This window comes from Papaver somniferum, chromosome 2, assembly GCF_003573695.1.
Source record: "Papaver somniferum cultivar HN1 chromosome 2, ASM357369v1, whole genome shotgun sequence".
NCBI lineage: Eukaryota > Viridiplantae > Streptophyta > Magnoliopsida > Ranunculales > Papaveraceae > Papaver > Papaver somniferum.
Window position 1 is genome coordinate 152,876,592 of NC_039359.1, and position 24,258 is coordinate 152,900,849.

Here is a 24,258-nt window from a genome sequence, read left to right on the forward strand (position 1 = left end):
TTCTGAAAATGTTTACAAAATGCTTTGCCTACAAACTCTAAACTATTTGGAAAAGTAAAAGATGTATCTCCCCATTGTACCATGTGTGGGGTAGAAATTGAAACAACTGAACACCTTCTTTTCCACCGTCCTTATGCTAAGGAAGTGTGGAACTCAGCACCGAATCCTATATCTTTGAATCTAGAAAACTGCAGTAAAATTTTAGATCTTTGCAAAAACTGGTTCAATAACAATAAAAAAGAAATATCTATTAAATTAATCCTTACTAAGATGTGGTTTATCTGTAAAGAAAAATGTAATAGGATTTTTGAAGAAAAAGCTAAAACTGCTTCAAGTCTGGCCTTAGAAGTTCAAGGACATATCTCTTTTTGGTCTACAAGAAGCTGTACACCCAAAAAACAGAAGCAGGTTCAAACTTTACCATCTAGTTATGCCTTAATTAAGAGAAACGATGCACGGAATTTTGAAGAAGGAAGAGCAAGACCGTCAACTGGTTCAGATCCTCAAGAAGCAGAAGCTATAGGAGTGCTCCAGGCAGCAGTTTGGGCCGAGGAGAAGAAGATAAAGAACTTTAGCATTGAAGGAGACTGTGAAAGCATTTTCAACTACTTTCATGGAAAGAACTTGGATATTTCTTGGCGTGCCAAAGCCTCTCTCAATGAGGCTAATAGGATAACAAATCTCTGTACTAATTTTTTGGGATTTCATTTTGTTCCTAAACTGGGAAACAGGGCTGCGGATATCTTACCCAAGTTTGTAAGGCCTTTAAACTCTGCTTTAGATCGGGAGATTATGCCTCCATCTTGCATTATGCACCAACTATCCGTAGATAAATCTAATATTGGGAGACATCCTCAAGACCCAAATTAGATAACTCTACTTCTATTGTAATGTCCGCTCACTTTGAGCCTTAGTTTAAAAAAATAAAATAAAATGTGTATATGTATATATGAACTGTGAAGAGGATATACTAATCTTATTTTCATAAGAAGGCTATTATTGGGGCGTCATATTCCATTAAAGGGGCGTCACCTAATAGGACAAAAATAGGTCACCCATAAGTAATATCAAAACCCCCTTATCTCAAATAATTTTGTAATGACTAATCAACCCTTATTTAGTTAATTTTAATTTAATTTAATTTAATTAGATAATAATTAAATTAATGAATTTTGTTGTATACTTGATGAATTCTGGGACAAAATTTTTGAGGGAAGAAAAACTAGAGAGAAGAAAAAATTAGTCAATCACACGAGCTGTAAAATAAACTTCTACGGTTAGAAATAATCCAAACCTGGACGTAAAATCACTTCTACGGTTGGAATTAAAAGGAAACTGGACGTAAAATCAGATTTTACGGTTGGAATGAAAAGGAACCTGGACGTAAAATGAGATTCTACGGTTGGAACTATCCAAACCTGGACGTAGTTCATTCCAACCTGGACGTAAAATGAGCTTCTACGGTTGGAACTATCCAAACCTGGACGTAAAACTACATGCAAATAAAATTCCATGGTCGGAATTAATCCAAACCTGGCCATGATTTCTTCATAACCACTTTTACGGTTGGAATTAATTCAAACCTGACCGTAAAACTACATGCAAATAAAATTCTACGGTTGGAATTAATACAAACCTGGCCGTGATTTCTTCTACGATTTTTAAGTTTTTATTTTAGTTCAAGGATAATTTAGATATTTTGTATATGTGTTAGGATATCTCATAACCATTTTTTTGGGCACTAAGAATCCGGGTGAAACCTCATTATTGGAGTTAAAGCGAATGAAATATTTTAATCTAGAATGACACAAATCGAGGTGTTTTTTTCTTTGTTTTTTCCGATCAATAAAGAGAAAGAAGTATATTGGTCGAAAGAAAGGCACAAGCAGGCTTTTCCCCAAGTCAATAACAGTTTTACTACTAAAAGATCCTGATTTTTTTCGTGCTATCCAGTCATGTATGTTAGTGGGGTGATCAGAAAAAACCAAAGTAGTGGGAATATCAGTCAATTAAAAGATGTAATCTCCATTTATTGGTGCGGTTAATGGAAGATTAGTAGTACATATTCTAAAAGAAGTAATCTCCGTTAGCCACCACTTCAGTTTGACTCTCCTCCTCCTCTCAGTCTCAGACAACGATTCTCACCATTTTCTATAGCCCACCACCACAAGTAAGTCCATCTCTGACTCTATCTATTCAAATCGTTCAAATGGGTACTGTTTTTAGTGATTAAAGTACTTAAAAAAATTTCACCTTTTAGTTCTGTCAGAAATTTTGTTGGATACAATATTTGGAAATAGGTGTTTGTAGAAATGTCTTACTGGATTGAATTAAAACTTGCCCATGATTACAAAATTGGAAATGGTTTTCTCTTTAACTAGTTTTCTGTGGTTTTTCTACATCAAATTGTACTGATTTAGTTAGAATTTGTACATGGGCAGAAGTTTTGGACATTGATAGCTATGAAGGAAGTCTCCCAGGGTTTAGATGTGGCAAATGAGGAAGAATTTTCTTCCCAATCTACATTACTTCAAGAATTTGCCTCCTTACCTACCATCGACAAGGCATGGGTCTTTGAATCGGAGAATGGTAACAAATTCGCTTTTGTAACTCATGCCAATCTTTGTTAGTGGTTGTTTTTCAGCTGCACAGTTTATCTTAGTAGCATTATTTGTTTGTACTGCAGGAGGTAGTTCCCGCGCAATGTTTTCGATAAGCCAACCAAATCTCTTAGGAAATGAAAAACGGACTCATATTCTATCTTCTCATATTGCAAAACAAAATGACGGGTCTGTCAGCTTTCAATGGGCGCCATTCCCTGTTGAAATGTCAGGTGTATCAACAATTGTTCCATCACCATCAGGACAGAAAATGCTTGTTATAAGAAATCAGGAAAATGATAGTCCAACACAATTTGAAATCTGGGGACCATCTCGGGTGGAAAAGGAAATACATATCCCAAAATCTGTTCATGGCTCAGTATATACCGATGGATGGTAGTTACTAGCGATGCTTGTCGTTTTTTATGTTTATGAGTGGTGTTTTAGTGAGAGTTTGAAAGAAATCGTTGTGATTCATTTGCAAAGCTTGTTTGCTTCATAGGTTTGAGGGGATTTCCTGGAGCGCGGATGAAAATTCTCATTGCTTATGTAGCTGAGGATCCATGTCCATCCAAGCCAGTGTTTGATGGCCTAGGCTACAAGAAAAGAGGTTCTACAGAGAAAGACTGCAGTAGCTGGAAAGGGCAAGGAGATTTTGAAGGGGACTGGGGTGAAGCCTATTCGACGAAAAGGCGTCCTGGACTATTTGTTGTCAATATTGTTAGGTCCGGCATCTTTCTTATCAACACTTTAACTTACAATCACATGCATATTTGGTCATATGATTAAATTTCATTTTGTCTTGATTTCAGCGGAGATGTACACATTGTAGATGGACTCTCCAAGTCCTTAAGTGTAGGACAAGTTATATGGGCGCCGAAGAATGATGAGTTGGACCAGTACTTGGTTTTTGTGGGGTGGCCATCAGACTGTGGATCTGAAAAGATTGTAAGAAAGCTTGGTATAAAATACTGTTATAATAGGCCATGCGCGCTATATGCAGTCAAAGCATCATTTCACAAATCAGCAACTGATAAACTTGAAACCAAGTAGGTTCCAGTTTCTATCTAGATGTCTTTCATCCTTCTTGGTTCTAGTTTTTAGTTAGCAGAGACGATGTTGTTTAGACTTGGATCTTAAGCGTTATTATTGTTCCAGAGGTGGCAGATCTGAAGATAAGACTGCAGCCATCAATCTTACTCAAGGCATAAGTAGTGCATTCTTTCCCTGATTCAGGTGCATTTTATGACTTCCAATTTTTGTTTTGTTGCTGTGCCGCTTAATTTGGCATGTTGAGAAAATACCTTTTGAACATATTTCGAAACTGCTTTAAAAAATGCTGAGAAGAATTTAGTTGATTTGCAGCCCAGACGGGAAATTCCTCGTTTTCCTGTCTGCAAAAAGTGCTGTGGATACTGGAGCACATATGGCCACTGACTCTCTCCACAGGATTGATTGGCCTACTGATGGGAAGCCTCAAACATCTCTTAAATTGTTTGACGTAGTAAGCTGTTCTTTCTATGCATTAACTTCGTTTTGTGTTATTCGTTAAGATGGTTAGAAATAGTTGGCAGATGCATCCAGATGCAACCCAGGAATATTCTTTTGCAGAAATGCCCTTCTATCATGAGATGGATGCTCATTTGCACATTGACGCCAAAAGTTCATCGAAGTGTACTAAGGAATGTACATTTTCTGTGTTGTTTAGGTCCCGTTGTACAGTGTGCCAAAGAGGATTGCTTTCCAGGACTTTACTGTTCAGGTTTCCTCCGTAACCCCTGGCTTTCCGATGGACAGACGATGATTATGTCTTCCTACTGGCGCAGCAGTCAAGTAATAGTTTCTGTTGATGTGTTGAGGTAACCATCAATATGGTTTTCATTTTCTGCTCTACTCAAACCTTGCTCCCTTATTTCATGTGATTCAATAAATATATTCGTACTTTCCATGTAGTGGGAGAGTAGCTTGAGTTACTCCCTATTTAAGTGCTTCGTGGAACATTCTTGCGTTAGATGGGGACAATATTCTCTCTGGTACATCAAATTATGTTCTTGTTTATCCCTCAAATAAATCAAACAGACATTAGATAAATGATTATTTCTTCTTTTTTTGTTTTCTTCAAGTGTCTAGTAGTCCAGTAGAGCCTCCTGAAATCAAGTATGGGTACTCTACTGAGAGGAAGGAATGGAATTGGCTCGATATTTCAGGTCCTGTTTCTATATACTCTACGAAGGTTAGCTACATCCTTTTGTATATTCTATTCATGTTATACATACTAGCACCTCAATTTTTTTCCTTCTTAAGTTGACATATGTCTTATTCTTCAAATCTGCAGGTTAAATCTATGCTGTCATCCCTCCAATTTAGTATAATGAAGATTCCAGTTCGTGATACTTCTGAAGACCTTACGGACGGTAATTTATTGACATTCACTAACCCTATATAATGTAAATCAGATTTTCTTCACAAATCAGAAAGATACTGTAAGTGTCAACGTGTTCTGTTGCAACAGATGGAAGTAGCATCACTATTAATACATATATGTTTTCATTTCATTTCAGGTGCTAGGACACCCTATGAAGCCATATTTGTTTCTTCCAAAACCAGGAAAAGTGATGCATGTGATCCATTGGTTGTAATCCTTCATGGTGGACCGCATTCTGCCTCGTCAACTGACTTTAATAAAAATCATGCTTTCCTGTCTACATTAGGTTACAGCTTGCTCATAGTAAATTATAGGTGAGCCCAAAAATTCCTTTCCTGTGTAACTCTGGGGTAAGGCGAGCTATCGACAACCCCCTAGTATATCCTCTTTATAGTGATTCTCTTGCTAAGTTGCTTGTAATTATTCAGAGGTACAATGGGATTTGGAGAGGAGGCGTTACAATCACTCCCAGGAAAAGCTGGTTCACAGGTGTGTTAATTTACTTGTATGTCTTGGATATGTTTTCTGGTTTAGAGATTAAAGACTTTTTCTCTCTTCTAATAACAGATTTCTTAATGTGGGCAGGATGTAAGTGATGTACTTGCAGCTCTAGACCGTGTCATTGAAATGGGTCTCGCTGACCCATCTAAAGTTGCTGTGGTTGGAATCTCACATGGGGGCTTTTTGACGACCCACTTGATTGGCCAGGTAGTTTGCCACTTTGCATCTTCTGTACTCCAAGACGTAGTTAGATATCAGCTTGTGCATATGTGGTGTTGGCTGTTATCATCTTTTTAACCTTCAGATCTGTGTCCATCTTCATTTGATGAATAGTACTCTTTCCTTATTGGCTCTTACAAATAGTTTCGAGTACTCCTTTCCATAATGCACTTGTGTTGGTTTTGCTGGTGTAGGCACCAGATAGGTTTGCAGTAGCGGCTGCGAGAAATCCTGTTTGTAATCTTGCATTGATGGTTGGTACGTCTGATATCCCTGATTGGTGTTATGTGGGAGCATATGGTTGTAACGAGGGGAAAAATTACTTTACAGAGGCACCTTCATTTGATCATCTACACGTGATGTATAACAAGTCTCCTATTTCCCACTTTGCAAAGGTACTTTATATTTGTAACTACAGTTTGAAGTTAATCTTTCAAGAGGCGTCGATTTATGTTCGAGTAGAAAGAAATAGAGCATTTTCATATGTTTTTCCCAGGAGCATAGCATTTGGAGGTTCAGCTTTGTGCTTGTTTTTTTCTTCAGGTCAAAACGCCAACCCTCTTCCTTCTAGGCGCACAGGATCTGCGCGTTCCAGTTTCCGATGGGTTGCAAGTAAGATTTTACATGTAGTCTTTTAGTCTAACACAGTTAAAATCGGCAGCTTGGGAATTCGATATTACATGATTCCAAGTGCCTGACATCATTGGTTGGAAAACTCTGTAGTACGCACGAGCATTGAAGGAGAACGGAGTTGAGGTTAAGGTGATGATGTTTCCAAAGGACATCCATGAAATTAACAGGTTCACATCGGTCATTGACTTATCTTAATTATTATATTACACAACATAGTTCTCCTAAAACTCTTCCCACTGATTCTTTTTCCTTGTTGCAGGCCGCGATCTGACTTTGAAAGCTTTCTTAATATTGGTGTCTGGTTCAATAAGCATTTTCAGTAAGTGGGGGTTGTGATTTAAAATTCTCTGTTTCCTTTAAATTTTAATGTAAATGAAATTATTGGTTCTATTTTGCCAATTCTCATAGACTCCACTACATATGAAAAAGCTGAAAAAATCCACTAGTCCAGTTATTGAATAACTTAATTTTATGTGTATAGAACCTTTTAATTGTGCAAAGCTTGTCCCATAATAGGAAGCCCGTCTATATATACGTAGTTCTACTCCAGATTTTCAAGGTTGCATCTTTGGAAAGAAAGAAGAACAAGGATAAAAAAAAAATGAGGCTTAGGTTCCAAAGATGCTGATAAGGCTAATCTGGCAAATAGTGGCAATGCTAAGTGCTAACTGAACTAGCTAACATCATGTTTTTTTTCTTGTTCTCTCTTAATTTTTCTGGATCTGACTGAAATCATCTGGACCTGACTCAACTGACTCAAAAACATGGAGCCAGTGGCTTGGTCCCATGAGACATTCTGACTCAAACCAAGTCAGGAATTAGGTCTGAGTCAGATAGCGAGTGAGATCTGACAAAAACTAATCCTGAGTCCCTCTGAACTTCTCTATTAAATGTAAATACTTTCATAAAACTGCACCTTGTAAAAATCTCTATTTTAAGTTCTTGGATGTGGAAGTGCAGAAGTAAAGGGCTGCACCTAGTCTAACAACACAACATTTGGTTAGGCAAATCCATAAACTTATGGCATGATAATTGGATCCCTAGTATTAGTATAGTTCTGTCTCAAACGGGTTTGCCGATTAACCCAATAATCTAACACTTTTTGTTGTTGTAGACTTGATTGACTGTAACCATAAGTGGAACTTAGCTTCTCTACAATAATGTTATTTCCAAGATTCTGAACATTAATCTGACAAAGATAAATTAAGATAGCTCTTAACTTTAGTGGGGTGTTAAAGAAAAAGGAACAAATAAAAAGTAGTGTGACATATTTGTTTAAGTTGATTAAAAAATGTTATCTCCATTAGTTGATGACTTGCACCATGTTTATTTTGATCTAATCGTGATTTGAATCTGATTAAAAAATGTTATCTCTATTAGTTGATGAGCACCATGTTTATTTTGATCTAATTCGTGATCTGATGCGTGGCAAGTTATGTCAGATTGTTTGTTTTTTGAAGTCTGATTCGGCTCATATATCTGACTTGAAGCTATTTGAATCACGTTTCATTTTGTACTTGACTTGTCTGACTGGAATCAAAAAAATTATGTAACTAGACTATTTTATAATTTTGGAGTCATCTGTAAAGAGACATAAATCAGATCTAGAAGAGTTAGGAAAAAAAAAACAACAATACCAACACTGCTACTACACCCACTTCAGTTTGACTCTAAGTCAGTCTTCCTCTCAGTCTGAGACAACAGATTCCCACCATTTTCTACTGCACACCAGAAGTAAGTCCATCTCTAACTCTATTTATTCATGATTAGCAAGATGAGTACAATTTTTAGTGATAAAAGAACTTAAAAATGCAGAACTTTTGTTGGATACAAAATTGGAAATTGGTTTTTGTTGAATTTAATTAACTGCGCATGATTACACTGAAGTCCTTATAGATATCAATTATGAAATCTGTTATCTAGTTTTCAGTGGTTTTTTCTGTTTCACTTGTACTGATCCATTGGTTAGACTGTACACACATAGGTAGGCAGAAGTTTTCGACGTTGATAGCTATGAAAGAAGTCTCTCAGGGTTTAAATGCGGCAAATGAGGAAGAATTTGCTTCCCAATCTACATTACTTAAAGAATTTTCCTCCTTATCTACCATCGACAAGGCATGGGTCTTTGAATCGGAGAATGGTAACAAATTCGCTTTTGACGTTATGATTGCAATATAACTCTTGCTAATATTTGTTAGTATTTGTTTTTGAGCTGCAAAGTTTTTCTTAGTAGCACTATTTGTTTGTACTGCAGGAGGTAGTTCTCGGGCAATGTTTTTGATAAACCAACCAAATCTCTTAGGAAATGACAAACGGACTCATCTTCTATCTTCCCATATTTCAAAACAAAGTGACGGATCTGTAAGCTTTCAATGGGCACCATTCCCCGTCGAAATGTCAGGTGTGTCAACAATTGTTCCATCACCGTCAGGACAGAAAATGCTTGTTATACGAAATCAGGAAAATGATGGTCCAACACAATTTGAAATCTGGGGACCATCTCAGGTGGACAAGGAAATACATATCCCAAAGTCTGTTCATGGCTCAGTATATACTGATGGATGGTAGTTGCTAGTGATACTCGTTGGTTTTTTTATGTTAATGAGTGGTGTTTCAGTGAGAGTTTGAAAGAAATTTTTGTGATTCATTTGCAAAGCTTGTTTGCTTCATAGGTTTGAGGGGATTTCCTGGAGCTCGGATGAAACTCTCATTGCTTATGTTGCTGAGGATCCATGTCCATCCAAGCCAGTGTTTGATGGTCTCGGCTACAAGAGAACAGGTTCTTCCGAGAAGGACTGCAATAGCTGGAAAGGGCAAGGAGACTTCGAAGAGGAATGGGGTGAAGCCTACTCGGGCAAAAGGCGTCCTGAACTGTTTGTTGTCAATATTGTTAGGTCCGACATCTTTCTCAACGCTCTAGCTTATAATCACATGCATTTTTGGGTATGAATTAAATTTCAGTTTGTCCTGATTTCAGTGGAGAGGTGCACATTGTTGATGGAATTCCCAAGTCCTTAAATGTAGGACAAGTTGTATGGGCGCCGAAGAATGAAGAGTTGGACCACTACTTGGTTTTTGTGGGGTGGCCATCAGACTGTGGATCTGAAAAGATTGTAAGAAAGCTTGGTATAAAATACTGTTATAATAGGCCATGCGCGCTATACGCAGTCAAGGCATCAGTTCCCAAATCACAAACAAATAAACTTAAAACCGAGTAGGTTCCAATTTCTATCTAGATGTCATCCTTCTTGGTTCTAGTTTTAAGTTAGCTGGCCTGTTGTTTTTTAGATTGTGATCATAAGCGTCCTTATGTTCTAGGGGTGACAGAACTGAAGATGAGACTGCAGCCATCGATCTTACTCGAGGCATAAGTAGTGCATTCTTTCCCCGTTTCAGGTGCACTATATGACTTCAGTTTGTTGTTTTGTTACTGTGCAACTTAATTTGGTATATTAAGAAAATACCTTGTGAACCAATTTCGAAACTACTTTGAAAGTGCTGAGGGGAATAGAATTGATTTACAGCCCAGATGGGAAGTCCCTTGTTTTCTTGTCTGCAAAAAGTGCTGTGGATACTGGAGCACATTCTGCCACTAACTCTCTCCACAGAATTGACTGGCCTACTGATGGGAAGCCTAATGTATCTCTCAAATTGATTGATGTGGTAAGCTGTTCTTTCTAATGCATTAACTTCGTTTCATATTATTCTTTAAGATGGTAAGAAATAGTTGACAGATGCTCATTTGCACCTTCAGGCCAAAAAATCAGCAAAGTGTACCAAGGAATGTATATTTTATTATTTTATTTATTTTTTAGGTTCCTGTTGTAAAGTGTGCTGAAGACGATTGCTTTCCAGGACTTTATTGTCCAAGTTTCCTCCGTAACCCGTGGCTTTCCGATGGACAGACAATGATTATGTCTTCTTACTGGCGCAGCAGTCAAGTAATAATTTCTGTTCATGTGTTGAGGTAGGTAACCGTCAAAAAAGTTTTCATTTTCAGCTCTACTGACTGTGTTCCTATTTGTAATTGACAAATATATTCATGTTATCTACGTAGCGGGAAAGTATCTCGAGTTACTCCTAAATCAAGTGATTCGTGGGACATTCTTGCCTTGGATGGGGACAACATTCTCTTTGGTACATCAAATACTGAACCTGTTTTTACTCTCAGATAAACCAAACAGACATTAGATAAATGATTTTTCCTTCTGTTTCAATTTCTCTTTGAAGTGTCTAGTAGTCCAGTAGAGCCTCCTGAAATCAAATACGGGTACTCTACTGAGGGGATGGAATGGAATTGGCTAGATATTTCAAGTCCTGTTTCCAAATACTCTACCAAGGTTAGCGACATCCTTTTGTGTATTCCTATTCATGTCATATTCTTAAGTTGACATACCTCTTATTCTACAAATATGCTACAGGTTAGATCTATGCTGTCATCGCTCCAGTTTAGTATAATGAAAATTCCAGTTCGCGATGCTTCTGTAGAGCTTACAGACGGTAATTTATTGGAATTCAGTAACACTAAATAATGTAAATAAGGTATTCTCACATATGTGAGAAAGACACTGTAAGACCAGAAATAGCGTCTATATTAACTCACATAAATGTTCAATTCATTTCAGGTGCCAGGACACCCTATGAAGCCATATTTGTTTCTTCTAAAATCAGAAAAAGTGGTGCATGTGATCCATTGATTGTAATCCTTCATGGTGGACCGCATTTTCTCATATTGACCAACTTTATTAAAAATCACGCATTCCTGTCTGCATTAGGTTACAGCTTGCTCATCGTAAATTATAGGTGAGCCCGTAAATTTCTTTCATCTGTTACTCTGGGGTTAGGCGAGATATCGACCACCCCTGGTGTGTCCTCTTTATCGTTATTCTCTTGCTGAGTTGCTGATAATTATTCAGAGGTTCGTTGGGATTTGGAGAGGAGGCATTACAATCAATCCTAGGAAATGTTGGATCGCAGGTGTTTACTTGCTTACCTGTCTTAAATATGTTTTCTGGTTTAGATATAATAGCTTGTCTCTTCCCTTATTTATATCTTAATAACAGGTTTCTTGATGTGTGCAGGATGTCTATGATGTACTTGCAGCTCTAGACCATGTCATTGAAATGGGACTTGCAGACCCATCTAAAGTTGCTGTTTTTGGAGGCTCACATGGGGGCTTTTTAACAACCCACTTGATTGGCCAGGTAGTTTGCTACTTTCATCTTCTGGACTCCAAGACATTAGGACATATATTAGGATATCTCCGGTTAGATATCAGTTTGTGTACATTGGTATATCCCAGAGTTATTGCTTCAACCATTTCTTTCAACTTCTTTATCGTTCAGAATTAAGTCCATCTTCATTTTATATTTTTAAGTATAGTTCTTCTTCCTTATTGGCTCTTATGAATAGTTTTGAGTACTCACTTTCCCTAATGTAGTTGTCTTGGTTCTCTTGGTGTAGGCACCAGACAGGTTTGTGGCAGCGGCTGCAAGAAATCCTGTTTGTAATCTTGCATTGATGGTTGGCACGACTGATATCCCCGATTGGTGTTATGTGTTAGCGTATGGTGGTAGCGAGGGAAAAGATTACTTTACAGAGGCACCTTCACTTGATCATCTATATGTGATGTATAACAAGTCTCCTATTTCACACCTCGCAAAGGTACTTTATATTTATAAGATTAGTCATTTGAGTCAGTTTGGCATTGATTTATGTTCGAGTAGAAAGAAAGAGATCATTTTCATATGTTTTCCCCAAGAGCGCAGTATTTGGTGGTTCAGCTTTGCACTTTTTGTTTTCTTCAGGTCAAAACACCAACCCTCTTCCTGTTAGGCGCACAGGATCTACGTGTTCCAGTTTCAAATGGATTGCAAGTAAGATTATACATGTAGTCTGTTAGTCTAACACCGTTAAAATTGGCTGCTCAGGAAACCAATATTAGATGATTCCAATAGTCTGACATTATTGTTTTTTTTGTATAGTACGCACGAGCACTGAAGGAGAATGGAGTTGAGGTTAAGGTGATAGTGTTTCCAAAGGACACCCATGGAATTGACAGGTTCACTTCAGTCATCGTTTTATGTTAATTCTTACATAGAATTGGTCTCTTAAAATTCTTCACATGGATTCTTTTTTCTTTATTGCAGGCCGCAATCCGACTTTGAAAGCTTTCTGAATATTGGTGTCTGGTTCAATAAGCATTTTCAATAAGCGGGAGTTGTGATCCATGCCATCTTTGAAATACCTGTTTTCCTATTTATTTTTAATATAAGACCTGTCAAAAATTTGCACACAGTGTTGATAAAGTTAATGCTAACTGATTTGCCAATTCTCATAGACTCCAGCACATATGATGAAGCTGAAGAAATTCATAAGAACTTTTTAAGATTAAGATGTGGGTTAGGTTTCAAAAATGCTAATAAGACTAATCTGGCAAATACTGGCAATGCTAGCCAAACTAGCCTAGTGAATACTGAGTCCCTTGATTTGACTCCATTAGTTGATGATTTGCACCATGTTTGTTTTGATCTGATCTAAATCTATTTCATCTGTTTACTTTTCTAACGATGTGTTTGTTTTTCTGCGGAGTCGGCGTCTGAATCTGACTCGGTCCCTAACTCGGCATGAGTCAGATAGTTTGTTCTTTAATTTAAGAGATCTAAGTCAGACCTAACCCCTGACTTAGACCCTTTTGAGTCAGGTGATAAAATGTCCCCGATTCATGGAACCAAGTTACTGACTCACATATTTTTGAGTCAGATAAGTCTAGTTTGACTCAAAAACAAATATATTGAGTCAGATCCAGACGAAAGTGAGATCAAGAAAAGAAAAAACAAACATGTAAGATATGACGAAAAGAAAAAACAAACATGTAAAATATGACGATCTATACATCTGACTCAAAACTATTTGAGTTTTGAGTCTGCTATCATTTTGTACCTGACTCACTCCGTACATATTTGACTCATATTAAAAAAAGTAATCAATTAATCCGAGTTAGATGTATTAATCATTATTTTTATATAGTCATGTCAGATGTAAAAAATCAGATTCAGATCAAGATCCAGACATATTAAATCAAATCAACGAGTCATAAAAAAGATAATCCAGTATATTTGACTCTCGTGTTAAAAAACAAAAAATTATTACTCTACTACTTTATATTTTTTGAGTCAGATGTATAGAGTCATTAATCTACGTAATAAATCAAATCAGATCTAGAGTGGAAAAAAAAAAAAAATCCATCCAGGAATAATATTCTAATAAGATATGGTCTTATCCGCTGATAAGACCAGGGAATACGACGCATTCCTCACCAATACCAACACTACTACTACGGCCACTTTAGTTTTGACTCTCTTATTCCTACTTTGTCCGGCTTCTCCTTCTCCTTCAGTAGTAACCCCTAAATCAGTCTACTGCACGCCACAAGTAAGTCCATCTCTGACACTATTTATTCATTCATGATTAGCAAGATGGGTACAATTTGTTTACTTTTAGTGATACAAGAAGTCCTTAAAAACTTGGAGCTTGACTTTTGCTAACTAAAAATGCAGAAATTTTGTTGGATACAGAATTGTCTCAGAAATGTCTTATTGAATTGAATTAAAAACTGCCCATGATTACACTGACTAAAGTCCTCAGAGATATCAATTATGAAACCTGTTATCTAGCTAGTTTTCAGTGGTTTTTTCTGTTTTACTTGTACTGATCAATTAGTTAGACTTGATATATAGGTAGGCAGAAGTTTTCGACATTGATAGCTATGAAAGAAGTCTCTCAAGGTTTAGATGTGGCAAATGAGGAAGAATTTGCTTCCCAATCTAAATTACTTACAGAATTTGCCTCCTTATCTACCATCGACAAGGCATGGGTCTTTGAATCAGAGAATGGTAACAAATTTAATTCTTCCATGTCGTCGTTGTAATATAACTCTTGCCAATATTTGTTTTTAAGCTGCAATATGTATTATGTGTTTGTACTGCAGGAGGTAGTACTCGGGCAATGTTTTTGATAAGCCAACCAAATCTCTTAGGAAATAAGAAACGGACTCATATTCTATCTTCTCATATTGCAAAACAAAGTGATGGTTCTGTCAGCTTTCAATGGGCGTCATTCCCTGTTGAAACGTCAGGTGTATCAACAATTGTTCCATCACCGTCAGGACAGAAAATGCTTGTTATACGAAATCAGGAAAATGATAGTCCAACACAATTTGAAATCTGGGGACCATCTCAGGTGGACAAGGAAATACATATTCCAAAGTCTGTTCATGGCTCAGTATATACTGATGGATGGTAGTTGCTAGTGATACTCGTTGGTTTTTATGTTAATGAGTGGTGTTTCAGTGAGAGTTTGAAAGAAATTTTTGTGATTCATTTGCAAAGCTTGTTTGCTTCATAGGTTTGAGGGGATTTCCTGGAGCTCGGATGAAACTCTCATTGCTTATGTTGCTGAGGATCCATGTCCATCCAAGCCAGTGTTTGATGGTCTCGGCTACAAGAGAACAGGTTCTTCCGAGAAGGACTGCAATAGCTGGAAAGGGCAAGGAGACTTCGAAGAGGAATGGGGTGAAGGCTATTCAGGGAAAAGGCGTCCTGGACTATTTGTTGTCAATATTGTTAGGTCCGGCATCTTTCTTGTCAACACTTTTAACTTATAATCACATGCATGTTATTTGGGAATGATTAAACTTCATTTTGACGTGATTTCAGTGGAGATGTGCACATTGTTGATGGAATTTCCAAGTCCTTAAGTGTAGGACAAGTTGTATGGGCGCCGAAGAATGATGATTTGGACCAGTACTTGGTTTTTGTTGGGTGGCCATCAGACTGTGGATCTGAAAAGACCGAAAGAAAGCTTGGTATAAAATTCTGCTATAATAGGCCTTGCGCTCTATACGCAGTCAAAGCATCAGTTCACAAATCAGAAACTGATAAACTTGAAACCAAGTAGGTTCCAATTTCTTTCTAGATATCTTTCATCAGTCATGGTTCTATTATTAAGTTAGCCTGGCCTGATCTTGTTTAGATTGTGATCATTAGCGTTATTATGTTCCAGGGTTGACAGAAGTCACAGAACTGAAGATGAGACTGCAGCCATCAATCTTACTCGAGGCATAAGTAGTGCATTCTTTCCCCGATTCAGGTGCCCTATTTTACTTCCACTTTTTATTTTGTGGGTGTGCAACTAAATTTGATAAATTAGGAAAACTCCTTTTGAGCCAATTCTGAAAGTGCTGAGGGGAATATAATTGATTTACAGCCCAGATGGGAGGTTCCTTGTTTTCCTGTCTGCAAAAAGTGCTGTGGATACTGGAGCACATTCTGCCACTAACTCTCTCCACAGGATTGATTGGCCTACTGATGGGAAGCCTAACACATCTCCCAAATTGATTGACGTGGTAAGCTGTTCTTTCTTATGCATTAACTTCATTTCGTATTATGCTTTAAAATGGTAAGAAATAGTTGGCAGATGCATCCACCTGCAGCGCAGGACTCAGAGTTTCTTTTGCAGATATTCCCTTTTGTCATGAAATGGATTCTCATTTGCACATTCTGGCCAAAAAATCAGCAAAGTGTACTAAGGAATGTACATTTTCTTTGTTGTTTAGGTCCCTGTTGTAAAGTGTGCGGAAGAGGATTGCTTTCCAGGACTTTACTGTTCAGGTTTCCTCCGTAACCCGTGGCTTTCCGATGGACAGACAATGGTTATGCCTTCTTACTGGCGCAGCAGTCAAGTAATAGTTTCTGTAGATGTGTTGAGGTAACCGTCAAACATACTTTTCACTTTTAGCTCTACTCAGACCGTGTTCCTAATTTGTAATTGACTAATATATTCATATTTTCTACGTAGTGGGAGAGTATCTCGGGTTACTCCTAATTCTACTGCTTCCTGGAACATTCTTGCGTTAGATGGGGACAATATTCTCTCTGGTACATCAAATACTGATCTTCTTTTTACTCTCAAATAAACCAAATGAACACTAGATAAATGATTTTTCCTTCTTTTTTCTGTTTCTCTTTGAAGTGTCTAGTAGTCCAGTGGAGCCTCCTGAAATCAAGTATGGGTACTCTACTGAGAGGAAGGAATGGAACTGGTTAGATATTTCGAGTCCTGTTTCTAAATACTCTACCAAGGTTAGCGACATCCTCTTGTATTTTCCTATTCATTATATACATACTAGCAGCTCAAATTGTTTTCCTTCTTAAGTTGACATACCTTTTATTCGACAAAATATGCTACAGGTTAAATCTATGCTGTCATCTCTCCAGTTTAGTATAATGAAGATTCCAGTTCGTGATGCTTCAATAGAGGTTACAGACGGTAATTGGCATTCACTAACACTAAATAATGTAAATCTGATATTTTCACATATGTGAGTAGATGGAAGTAACATCTACATTAATTCAATTCATTTCAGCTGCCAGGACACCATATGAAGCCATATTCGTTTCTTCTAAAACCAGGAAAAGTGGTGCATGTGATCCATTGATTGTAATCCTTCATGGTGGACCGCATTTTCTCGTTTCGACTAACTATAGTAAAAATCATGCATTCCTGTCTGCATTAGGTTACAGCTTGCTCATTGTAAATTATAGGTAAGCCCAGAAATTTCTTTCATCTGTTACTCTGGGGTTAGTCGAGATATCGACCACCTCTAGTGTATCCTCTTTATCGTGATCTTACTGAGTTGGTGGTAATTATTCAGAGGTTCATTGGGATTTGGAGAGGAGGCATTACAATCAGTCCTAGGAAAAATTGGATCACAGGTTTTTGCTTACTTGTCTGTCTTAGATATGTTTTCTGGTTTAGATATTGAAGGGTTTTTTTCTTTCCCATTATTCATACATTAATAACAGATTTCTTAATGTGGGCAGGATGTCAATGATGTACTTGCAGCTCTAGACCATGTCATTGAAATGGGACTTGCAGACCCATCTAAAGTTGCTGTTGTTGGAGGCTCACACGGGGGCTTTTTAACAACCCACTTGATCGGCCAGGTAGTTTGCCACTTTAGATATTCTGGACTCCAAGACAGAAGGACATAAATTAGGATATCTTTAATTGGATATATTTTGTATATCCCAGATTTATTGCTTCTACCATTTCCTTCAACACAATATTATTCGGTATCGACTGTTATCATCTTCTTTAACCTTCAGAATTAAGTCCATTCTCATTTTAGGAATAGGTTGTTTGCCTTGTCGAGACTCTTATGAATAGTTTTGAGTACTCAACTTCCCTAATGTACTTGTCTTGGTTCTCTTGGTGTAGGCACCAGATAGGTTTGTGGCAGCGGCTGCGAGAAATCCTGTTTGTAGTCTTGTGTTGATGGTTGGTACGTCTGATATTCCTGAGTGGTGTTTTGTGGAAGCATATGGTGGTAGGGAGGGAAAAGAGTACTTTACAGAGGCACCTTCACTTGATCATCTGCATGTGTTGTATAACAAATCTCCTATTTCACACCTCTCAAAGGTACTTTATATTGCAACTAAAGTTTGACATTATGTTCGAGTAGAAATAAAGAGAGCATTTTCATATGATTTTCCCCAAAAGCGCAGCATTTGGTGGTTCAGCTCTGTGCTTGTTGTTTCTTCAGGTCAAAACACCAACCCTCTTGCTTCTAGGCGCACAGGATCTGCGTGTTCCAGTTTCAAATGGATTGCAAGTAAGATTATACATGTTGTCTGTTAGTCTAACACAGTTAAATTGGCAGCTCGGGAATTCGATATTACATGATTCCAAAAGTCTAACATCATTGGTTGAAAAATTATGTAGTATGCACGAGCATTGAAGGAGAATGGAGTTGAGGTTAAGGTGATCGTGTTTCCAATTGACACCCATGGACTTGACAGGTTCTCACTTCAGTCATCGTTTTATGTTAATATTTACATAGCATTGTTTTCTTAAAATTCTTCACACGGATTATTATTGTTTCTTTGTTGCAGGCCGCAAGCTGACTTTGAAAGCTTTCTTAATATTGGTGTCTGGTTCAATAAGCATTTTCAATAAGTGGGGGTCCAATGTGATCTTTGAAATACCTGTTTTCTTTAAATTTGAAAAAAAAGATCGGTTAAATCCAGTTATTCAAGAAATTCTTACCTGTTTTGCAAAATTCAAAACTGCTGTACATATGATAGAACTGAAGAAATCCAGTTATTGAATAACTTATTCTTAAATTGTGCAAAGTTTGTCGCGCCTCCGGTGCAAACAGAGGGCATGCAAAGCTTAATCACTACAGGTTATAGTGACATGACATCTTATCACTACATGTTATGGGTTTAACAAACTTGAATTCATAGATAGAGGTAGAAAGTAAACATGCATAATGCACATGCTAAGAACAAACGAAACATAAGGCAAGGTTTTAACAAGCCAGAACATTAATTCTTGAAACTTTTTGGTACCAAAAAAGAAAAAGACACTTGTGTTCACCAATTCACGGCACTACTCTGAAATCTAAAACTGGTAAAGATATTACAAAACTAGCAGAAAGACTTAACAAGTAAAACAAACTAATCCTCTTCCTCAGCTTCGTTTTCAGCAATGTTGAAGTATCGCAATTCATACACATTACGGTCTTTGCTGGATGCAATGACTCTCAACCAATCCCTGACATTGTGCTTCTTCAAGTATTTCTTGGTCAGATACTTCATGTACCTAATCACATGAACCACAAAGAGAATCAGTACAAGGAAACCCAAATACACGCATAGGGGTCATAGTGAGCAATAAGCTCTCAAATTCTGCTAGTAACAAATAAATAATCTTGCAGACATCACAACACGAATAAAAACAATTCACTAACTGTATATTCAGACCATACTTCCCATGTTAAATAACTCTTTCAGAAATCGCTAGATGGGTTCCCATTTCAAGACACCCCGTTAAATGTGAAACCTCCCATATTCATCAAATAACCTACGCCTAATGATTTTAAGTTCCCAAACACCAACTAGAGATACTAGATTATCCTTTAATAACACTAAAAGGTAACCGTTTTGATTAGCAATGCAGTAAGGTGTGCTATCTAACAATGATCAAAACCAGTAAATAATATATTAGCAATGCTTAATGATTTTTAGACACCCTGTTCAAGTGAGACCTCCCACATTCATCAAATGGAAATGATAGATTGACCACGGATTGAATCCCGCGGTCTGTCCCGACTGAGAGGACACAATACTATCTCTCTCTGTCGGGACAGACCACAGGACTGAACCCGCGGTCAGTCTATCATCACTCTTCATCAAAATAACCTAAGCCTAATGATTTCAAGTTCCCCAACACCAACTAGGGATACTAGATTATCCTTTCACAACATTAACCACATTCATTAGCAATGCAGTAAGTAGCGCTTGTCTGAGGTACTGCAACTTAATGGTAACCAGAACCTGTACATAATCTATCATGTGACTGTAATGATAGAAACAGAACAAAACTAACATCTTCTAAGACAATAAGCACAACATAAACTCTGTGAAAACACACTACTTTAAATTATAATTCCACTGACCAATAAGAAACATACAACTTCTGCTCATTCTACGTAGTTGAGTCAGAATGTGAACGACGAACATAACTAAAGGCCAGGGCTGTGCATAATCTATCATGTGTTGTAACAATAGAAACAGAACAAAACCAACATCTTCTAAGACAATAAGCACAACATACAATCTGCAAACATACACAATCTACTTTCACAATCTGCAAAAACACACTCTCCTTCAATCTCCTTCAAATTAGAATTCCACTCACCACTAAGAAACATACAACTTATGCTCATTCTAAGTAGTTGAGTCAGAATATGAACAACGAACATATCTTACAGCTTGGGTTAAGCCTTTTAAGGGCTAAATATCGGATAGAATGAAGGTGTAGAAACATATAATGAATTCTAGTTCTTGTTCCAAAAAGATCAAGTAGATATACAGTAAAACCTTGATATATTAATAACTTAGCTACATTGATAATTTCCCCGTCCAGAAGATATCAATTTATCAAGGCTTAACTGTGTTTCTCTTTGAAAGAATTCATATTCATATTCACATCTTCATTTTAATCAATCTCTAACTTAACCAGAGATCTATATGTTCATTGTTGTTCACATTCTGACCCAAACAATAATATGCCGTTTATTTCACAAGCAGTTGTAGATCAATTTAACAAAGCAGCATTTAATAAAATCACACATGAATCAAATCTAATTGCAAGCTCAAACTTTCAACATATCAAAAGAACATAATCTAAAATAAAATCGAACTTTTAGCTAAAAAACACAAAACCCAGACCTAAAATTACAAATCTAAGAAGAAATATACCTCTTGGACAAAGGGTTGTTGGAGTTAACAGTAATCTTGCTCTTATCACGAACAATAGTGATTTCATCACCAAGAGCACCAGCTTTACCACCAACTTTGATTCTTTCTTGTAAAAACTTCTCCAAAGAAGCGATATCCATAATCTTATCTTCAACTGGTTTTGCACAATCAATTGTGAAACTTGATCCTTTCTTCTTACCTCCTTTCTGGGCAGCCATTTTCTTCACTTGACTCATTTTTTTTTCTCTCTGCTTCGGCTTCCTCTCTGTAAACAAGGAAAACCCTAAAAACGCAGTTTCTTTGAAGAGCTGAAAAGAAAAATGAGATTTATAGTGAGGGTTTATAATGGATCCCTAGTTTACTTGTTGGGCTTAAAACGAGTGAAGGCCTTTGTATGTCCATAAGGCCGTTATATCGTTTCGGGTTTTGCAATTTACAATGAAACCTATTTTGAGGCATACTCATTTTTTTTGAGGCATACTCATCCATTATATTATCTAGGGTGGGTTTATAAGGGGTGTCTAAAGATAGTGTAATTACCTATATATCCCTAAATAATTTCAATTTGTCATAGTTTCCTTATACTCAAAAACCTAAAATTAAAAATCAAAATAAACTTTAAACTTAAACATTTAGGACTCCAATTCAATAAAGAAATTAATCAAACAAAGGAAACACGAATCGAAGTGAGCGATGTTGGAATGCGAAATCCAAATCTCAATTGCTCTTAGATGTATTTTAGAATGTATGCGTAACAGACCCATCTTGTTTTTGATTGATTTTATTTTGTTTGATCGGTAGAATATGATTTCAAAGATGAAATTAGGGTTTTCAGAAGATCAGTTCGGCTGATCTTGCAATATCAATTTTGAGCCGAACTTAGTGTATGATTTAGAGAAACACTGTGTTCGGCTAATGCGACTTTACAATATTTTCATCCGAACCTCAATTTTTCAAGCCGAACCTAGTGGATGATTCAGTTTCTGAGTGAAGTTAGGCTGATAACTTTTGAGCCGAACTGTTCATCTGGTCAGCAGATCTGAGTTTTAAAAATTTAATTTTTTGGCAGATTCAACTTATAAAAGGAAATTAAACCTCGATAAAAGTTTACCTTTGATTCGAATCACACATTGTGGTCACTTCTAATCACTAAAATTTCAAAAGTCAAAACCCAAGCTTTTTTTCTTCACTTCTTCTTCTTCCTCTCAAAAATCCCAACTCTCTCACATAAATTTGATTTTTCTACTAATTCACCACTAATAATTTAATGTTTTATCAATCCTTAAAATTCATAATTAATAAATTCTAATCATAATCATTTACACTAATTATATAAGGGTAGTTATGCCATTATCAAAAATGGTGGATGAGGGGTGATATTGTTTTTTATTTAGTGACCCTATTTTGGCATTATCTAGTATGCCTCAAAAAAATCTAGTATGCCTCAAAATAGGTTTCTTTACAATTAATTCCCATTCAAAAACCCGAAAAATGCCTCAGACAAAAATAATTTAGAAAAGGGAAAATTAGGCTAAGGCCCGACCCATGGGTAACCCATAATATGAGGCCCTTGATTAAAAGAAATTTAAATCTAGGCCCAGAGTTATTAAAAGACATTCATACCCTTTTATATATTGTCATGCCCTAAATTAAATAAAATTTAAATCTAGGCCCAAAATTATTAAAGTATAGTGTGGATGTGTAAACAGAAGTTACACATGCATATGGCATGTGTATCCAGAAGTTACACATCCATATGACATGTGTAATACAAAGTTACACTTGTATATATATATGTCGACTCACATATGCTTATGACAAGAAACGGTTACACATATGTAACCAGAAGTTACACATGTGTATCCAAAAGTCACACATTATTACACATGCTATATGTATGTGTATCTACAAGTTACACATCCATATGCATCACTTATACATCAAAACTACATATACAAAAAATACATGTATTACTTTAATTTTTATTTACAATAATTCGTCTGTTTATAAATTAGATCAATCTGCACGAAGGTTTAGCAGGCAACAACAAATACCTTGAAGCATAACACATTTGTTTCAAAAAATAACCAAATAATTAACATACTTCTTCGCCAATGCGCTCCCTGCTAATCTATATACAATAGTAGCTCTGACCTCATCACTTGCAGCAACTTCCGTTAACTCATCATCAAGTAAACAACTGAACCTTGCACTTGAAAGGCACAAGATTATCAACATCTTCAAACAACATACTTTGGAAGAAAAAAAAACACGCCTCATTTTATGCAACAGAAAATAAAGCTTCAGACAGTAATCATACTGGCAGAATAATACAAAGGTGAACCTTGACAAAACAAACTATTAGGAGTGTAACTGCAAGTTACACATGTATCTGACTTGTGTAAATAAGATTTACACATGTATATAGCATGTGTAACTAGGAGTTACACTTATACATGACTTATGTACTCGGAAGTTACACATGCATATTGCTTATGTGCTAAGAAGGTAAATAGATGTTGCATGGAAGATCTTACGGAAAATGTGAATACTATCCCAAAATAAATGTAAATGATACCGTCTCAAACATACTCACCAGTATTGTGATGCAATACCTTGCCTATGAGCTTTTCCCTAACTTCTCTAGATCTTTCTCTGTCTACTATGAGTACTAGTGCTTGCACAACAAAAACATTAATTCAAGTGCCTGCAAATGCAATCTAAACAATCTTGTAACTTTAGTATTTTTTATTTTTTTAATCCAATTCAAAATTGAAACCGTACTTATTCAAACAAGAAACACATACTTAAGAGTAACATGAATAAGATGGATCATCTCTTCTGTGCTTGTAATTTGATGGACAATATGACACATCTCTTCTAAATTCTCTTGACAGTACACAGGAAACTGATTTGTGATCCTCAACTAGTAACAGTTATGGACAGGTAATTCTTTCTTGTCGTGAAGCGCAACACAAGCCAAGTATCTATATATTGGTTGGTTTGAAATTAAAATAAAATATGAGAGAACCTGAACAGAACAGAAATTGAGAAACATAATTGAAAATTCACAATTCAATAATCAAAACTGTCCAATTTCTTCTACAAAAACTAATCTCAACAATCCTATGAAAAAAAAAACAAAACAGACCACATATCATTTCAATTCAATCCCTAAAACCAGAATTTACATATTCAATCAGTATGTGTAAGTAGAAGTTACACATGTATTTAGCATGTGTAAGTAGAAGTTACACATATATTTAGCTTGTGTAACCAGAAGTTACACATCTATTTAGCTTGTGTATCTATAAGTTACACATCCATATGCATGTGTAATCTTATAATTACTCAAAACAAAAAATTGCATCTATAAGTTACACATGCAGTTGAGTTTTACTATATACAATTTCAGTCACTAATTATCTATTGTACAGGAAGCTTCTTCCGATCATTTCACAAACATTAATCAATGTATATGTCATATTGCAATTTGTCATGAACTTTCAAGCCTAGGTAACTTAAAGAACGGTGGAAAACAAATTATTAGTTC

The 24,258-nt window shown here is 36.5% G+C and overlaps 4 protein-coding genes and 1 pseudogene across 6 annotated transcripts; 4 read left to right on the forward strand and 1 right to left on the reverse strand.

Moving 5' to 3' along the window:
* The first annotated feature begins 1,869 nt into the window (after positions 1 to 1,869).
* Positions 1,870 to 4,837, forward strand: LOC113349482 (annotated as a pseudogene).
* LOC113352272 (acylamino-acid-releasing enzyme 2-like) lies at positions 4,407 to 6,375 on the forward strand. The gene is made up of 9 exons (XM_026596115.1): positions 4,407 to 4,459; positions 4,587 to 4,633; positions 4,724 to 4,833; positions 4,936 to 5,014; positions 5,162 to 5,339; positions 5,454 to 5,514; positions 5,611 to 5,733; positions 5,940 to 6,140; positions 6,289 to 6,375. The coding sequence occupies exons 1-9, from the start codon at positions 4,407 to 4,409 to the stop codon at positions 6,373 to 6,375; spliced, it is 939 nt and encodes a 312-aa protein (XP_026451900.1).
* On the forward strand, positions 6,287 to 12,772 carry LOC113349481 (acylamino-acid-releasing enzyme 1-like). Of its 3 annotated transcripts, none has more exons than XM_026593453.1 (20): positions 6,287 to 6,357; positions 6,469 to 6,545; positions 6,638 to 6,697; positions 8,348 to 8,518; positions 8,633 to 8,942; positions 9,051 to 9,272; positions 9,356 to 9,592; positions 9,697 to 9,774; positions 9,903 to 10,041; positions 10,194 to 10,345; positions 10,436 to 10,515; positions 10,609 to 10,718; positions 10,800 to 10,878; positions 11,004 to 11,181; positions 11,295 to 11,355; positions 11,460 to 11,582; positions 11,842 to 12,042; positions 12,186 to 12,254; positions 12,363 to 12,439; positions 12,528 to 12,772. In XM_026593453.1, exons 2-20 carry the CDS (start codon positions 6,533 to 6,535, stop codon positions 12,589 to 12,591), a joined length of 2,424 nt encoding a protein of 807 aa, XP_026449238.1. In that variant the 5' UTR covers positions 6,287 to 6,357; positions 6,469 to 6,532; the 3' UTR covers positions 12,592 to 12,772. The 3 variants fall into 3 exon arrangements, with proteins under 3 accessions (XP_026449238.1, XP_026449239.1, XP_026449240.1); XM_026593454.1 differs by having other exon boundaries at positions 8,363 to 8,518; XM_026593455.1 differs by lacking the exons at positions 6,287 to 6,357; positions 6,469 to 6,545; positions 6,638 to 6,697 and adding an exon at positions 7,961 to 8,112 and having other exon boundaries at positions 8,363 to 8,518.
* Positions 12,773 to 13,675: 903 nt separating this feature from the next.
* On the forward strand, positions 13,676 to 18,563 carry LOC113349483 (acylamino-acid-releasing enzyme 1-like). Its single transcript, XM_026593456.1, has 18 exons — positions 13,676 to 13,812; positions 14,118 to 14,273; positions 14,369 to 14,678; positions 14,785 to 15,006; positions 15,096 to 15,332; positions 15,442 to 15,528; positions 15,646 to 15,784; positions 15,995 to 16,146; positions 16,237 to 16,316; positions 16,411 to 16,520; positions 16,629 to 16,707; positions 16,805 to 16,982; positions 17,093 to 17,153; positions 17,262 to 17,384; positions 17,659 to 17,859; positions 17,984 to 18,052; positions 18,163 to 18,239; positions 18,333 to 18,563. Exons 2-18 carry the CDS (start codon positions 14,147 to 14,149, stop codon positions 18,394 to 18,396), a joined length of 2,316 nt encoding a protein of 771 aa, XP_026449241.1. The 5' UTR covers positions 13,676 to 13,812; positions 14,118 to 14,146; the 3' UTR covers positions 18,397 to 18,563.
* A 130-nt stretch (positions 18,564 to 18,693) lies between these two features.
* LOC113349484 (60S ribosomal protein L22-3-like) lies at positions 18,694 to 21,013 on the reverse strand. Its single transcript, XM_026593457.1, has 2 exons — positions 20,706 to 21,013; positions 18,694 to 19,044 (listed from the first exon to the last, which is right to left on the reverse strand). The coding sequence occupies exons 1-2, from the start codon at positions 20,939 to 20,941 to the stop codon at positions 18,900 to 18,902; spliced, it is 381 nt and encodes a 126-aa protein (XP_026449242.1). The 5' UTR covers positions 20,942 to 21,013; the 3' UTR covers positions 18,694 to 18,899.
* Positions 21,014 to 24,258: the final 3,245 nt, after the last annotated feature.

Bases quoted from the DNA above. Each gene is read 5' to 3' on its own strand.
- LOC113352272 (XM_026596115.1), top strand. From the start codon at position 4,407: ATGTCTTCCTACTGGCGCAGCAGTCAAGTAATAGTTTCTGTTGATGTG. The intron at 4,460-4,586 runs GTAACCATCAAT...TCCCTATTTAAG, and splicing joins GTTTCTGTTGATGTGTTGAG to TGCTTCGTGGAACATTCTTG. The intron at 4,634-4,723 runs GTACATCAAATT...GTTTTCTTCAAG, and splicing joins TGGGGACAATATTCTCTCTG to TGTCTAGTAGTCCAGTAGAG.
- LOC113349481 (XM_026593453.1), top strand. The intron at 9,273-9,355 runs GTCCGACATCTT...TCCTGATTTCAG, and splicing joins TTTGTTGTCAATATTGTTAG to TGGAGAGGTGCACATTGTTG. The intron at 9,775-9,902 runs GTGCACTATATG...ATTGATTTACAG, and splicing joins GCATTCTTTCCCCGTTTCAG to CCCAGATGGGAAGTCCCTTG.
- LOC113349483 (XM_026593456.1), top strand. From the start codon at position 14,147: ATGAAAGAAGTCTCTCAAGGTTTAGATGTGGCAAATGAGGAAGAATTT. The intron at 16,147-16,236 runs GTAACCGTCAAA...TTTTCTACGTAG, and splicing joins GTTTCTGTAGATGTGTTGAG to TGGGAGAGTATCTCGGGTTA. The intron at 18,053-18,162 runs GTAAGATTATAC...AAAATTATGTAG, and splicing joins CAGTTTCAAATGGATTGCAA to TATGCACGAGCATTGAAGGA.
- LOC113349484 (XM_026593457.1), bottom strand. From the start codon at position 20,941: ATGAGTCAAGTGAAGAAAATGGCTGCCCAGAAAGGAGGTAAGAAGAAA. The intron at 19,045-20,705 runs GTATATTTCTTC...TCATGTGATTAG, and splicing joins AACAACCCTTTGTCCAAGAG to GTACATGAAGTATCTGACCA.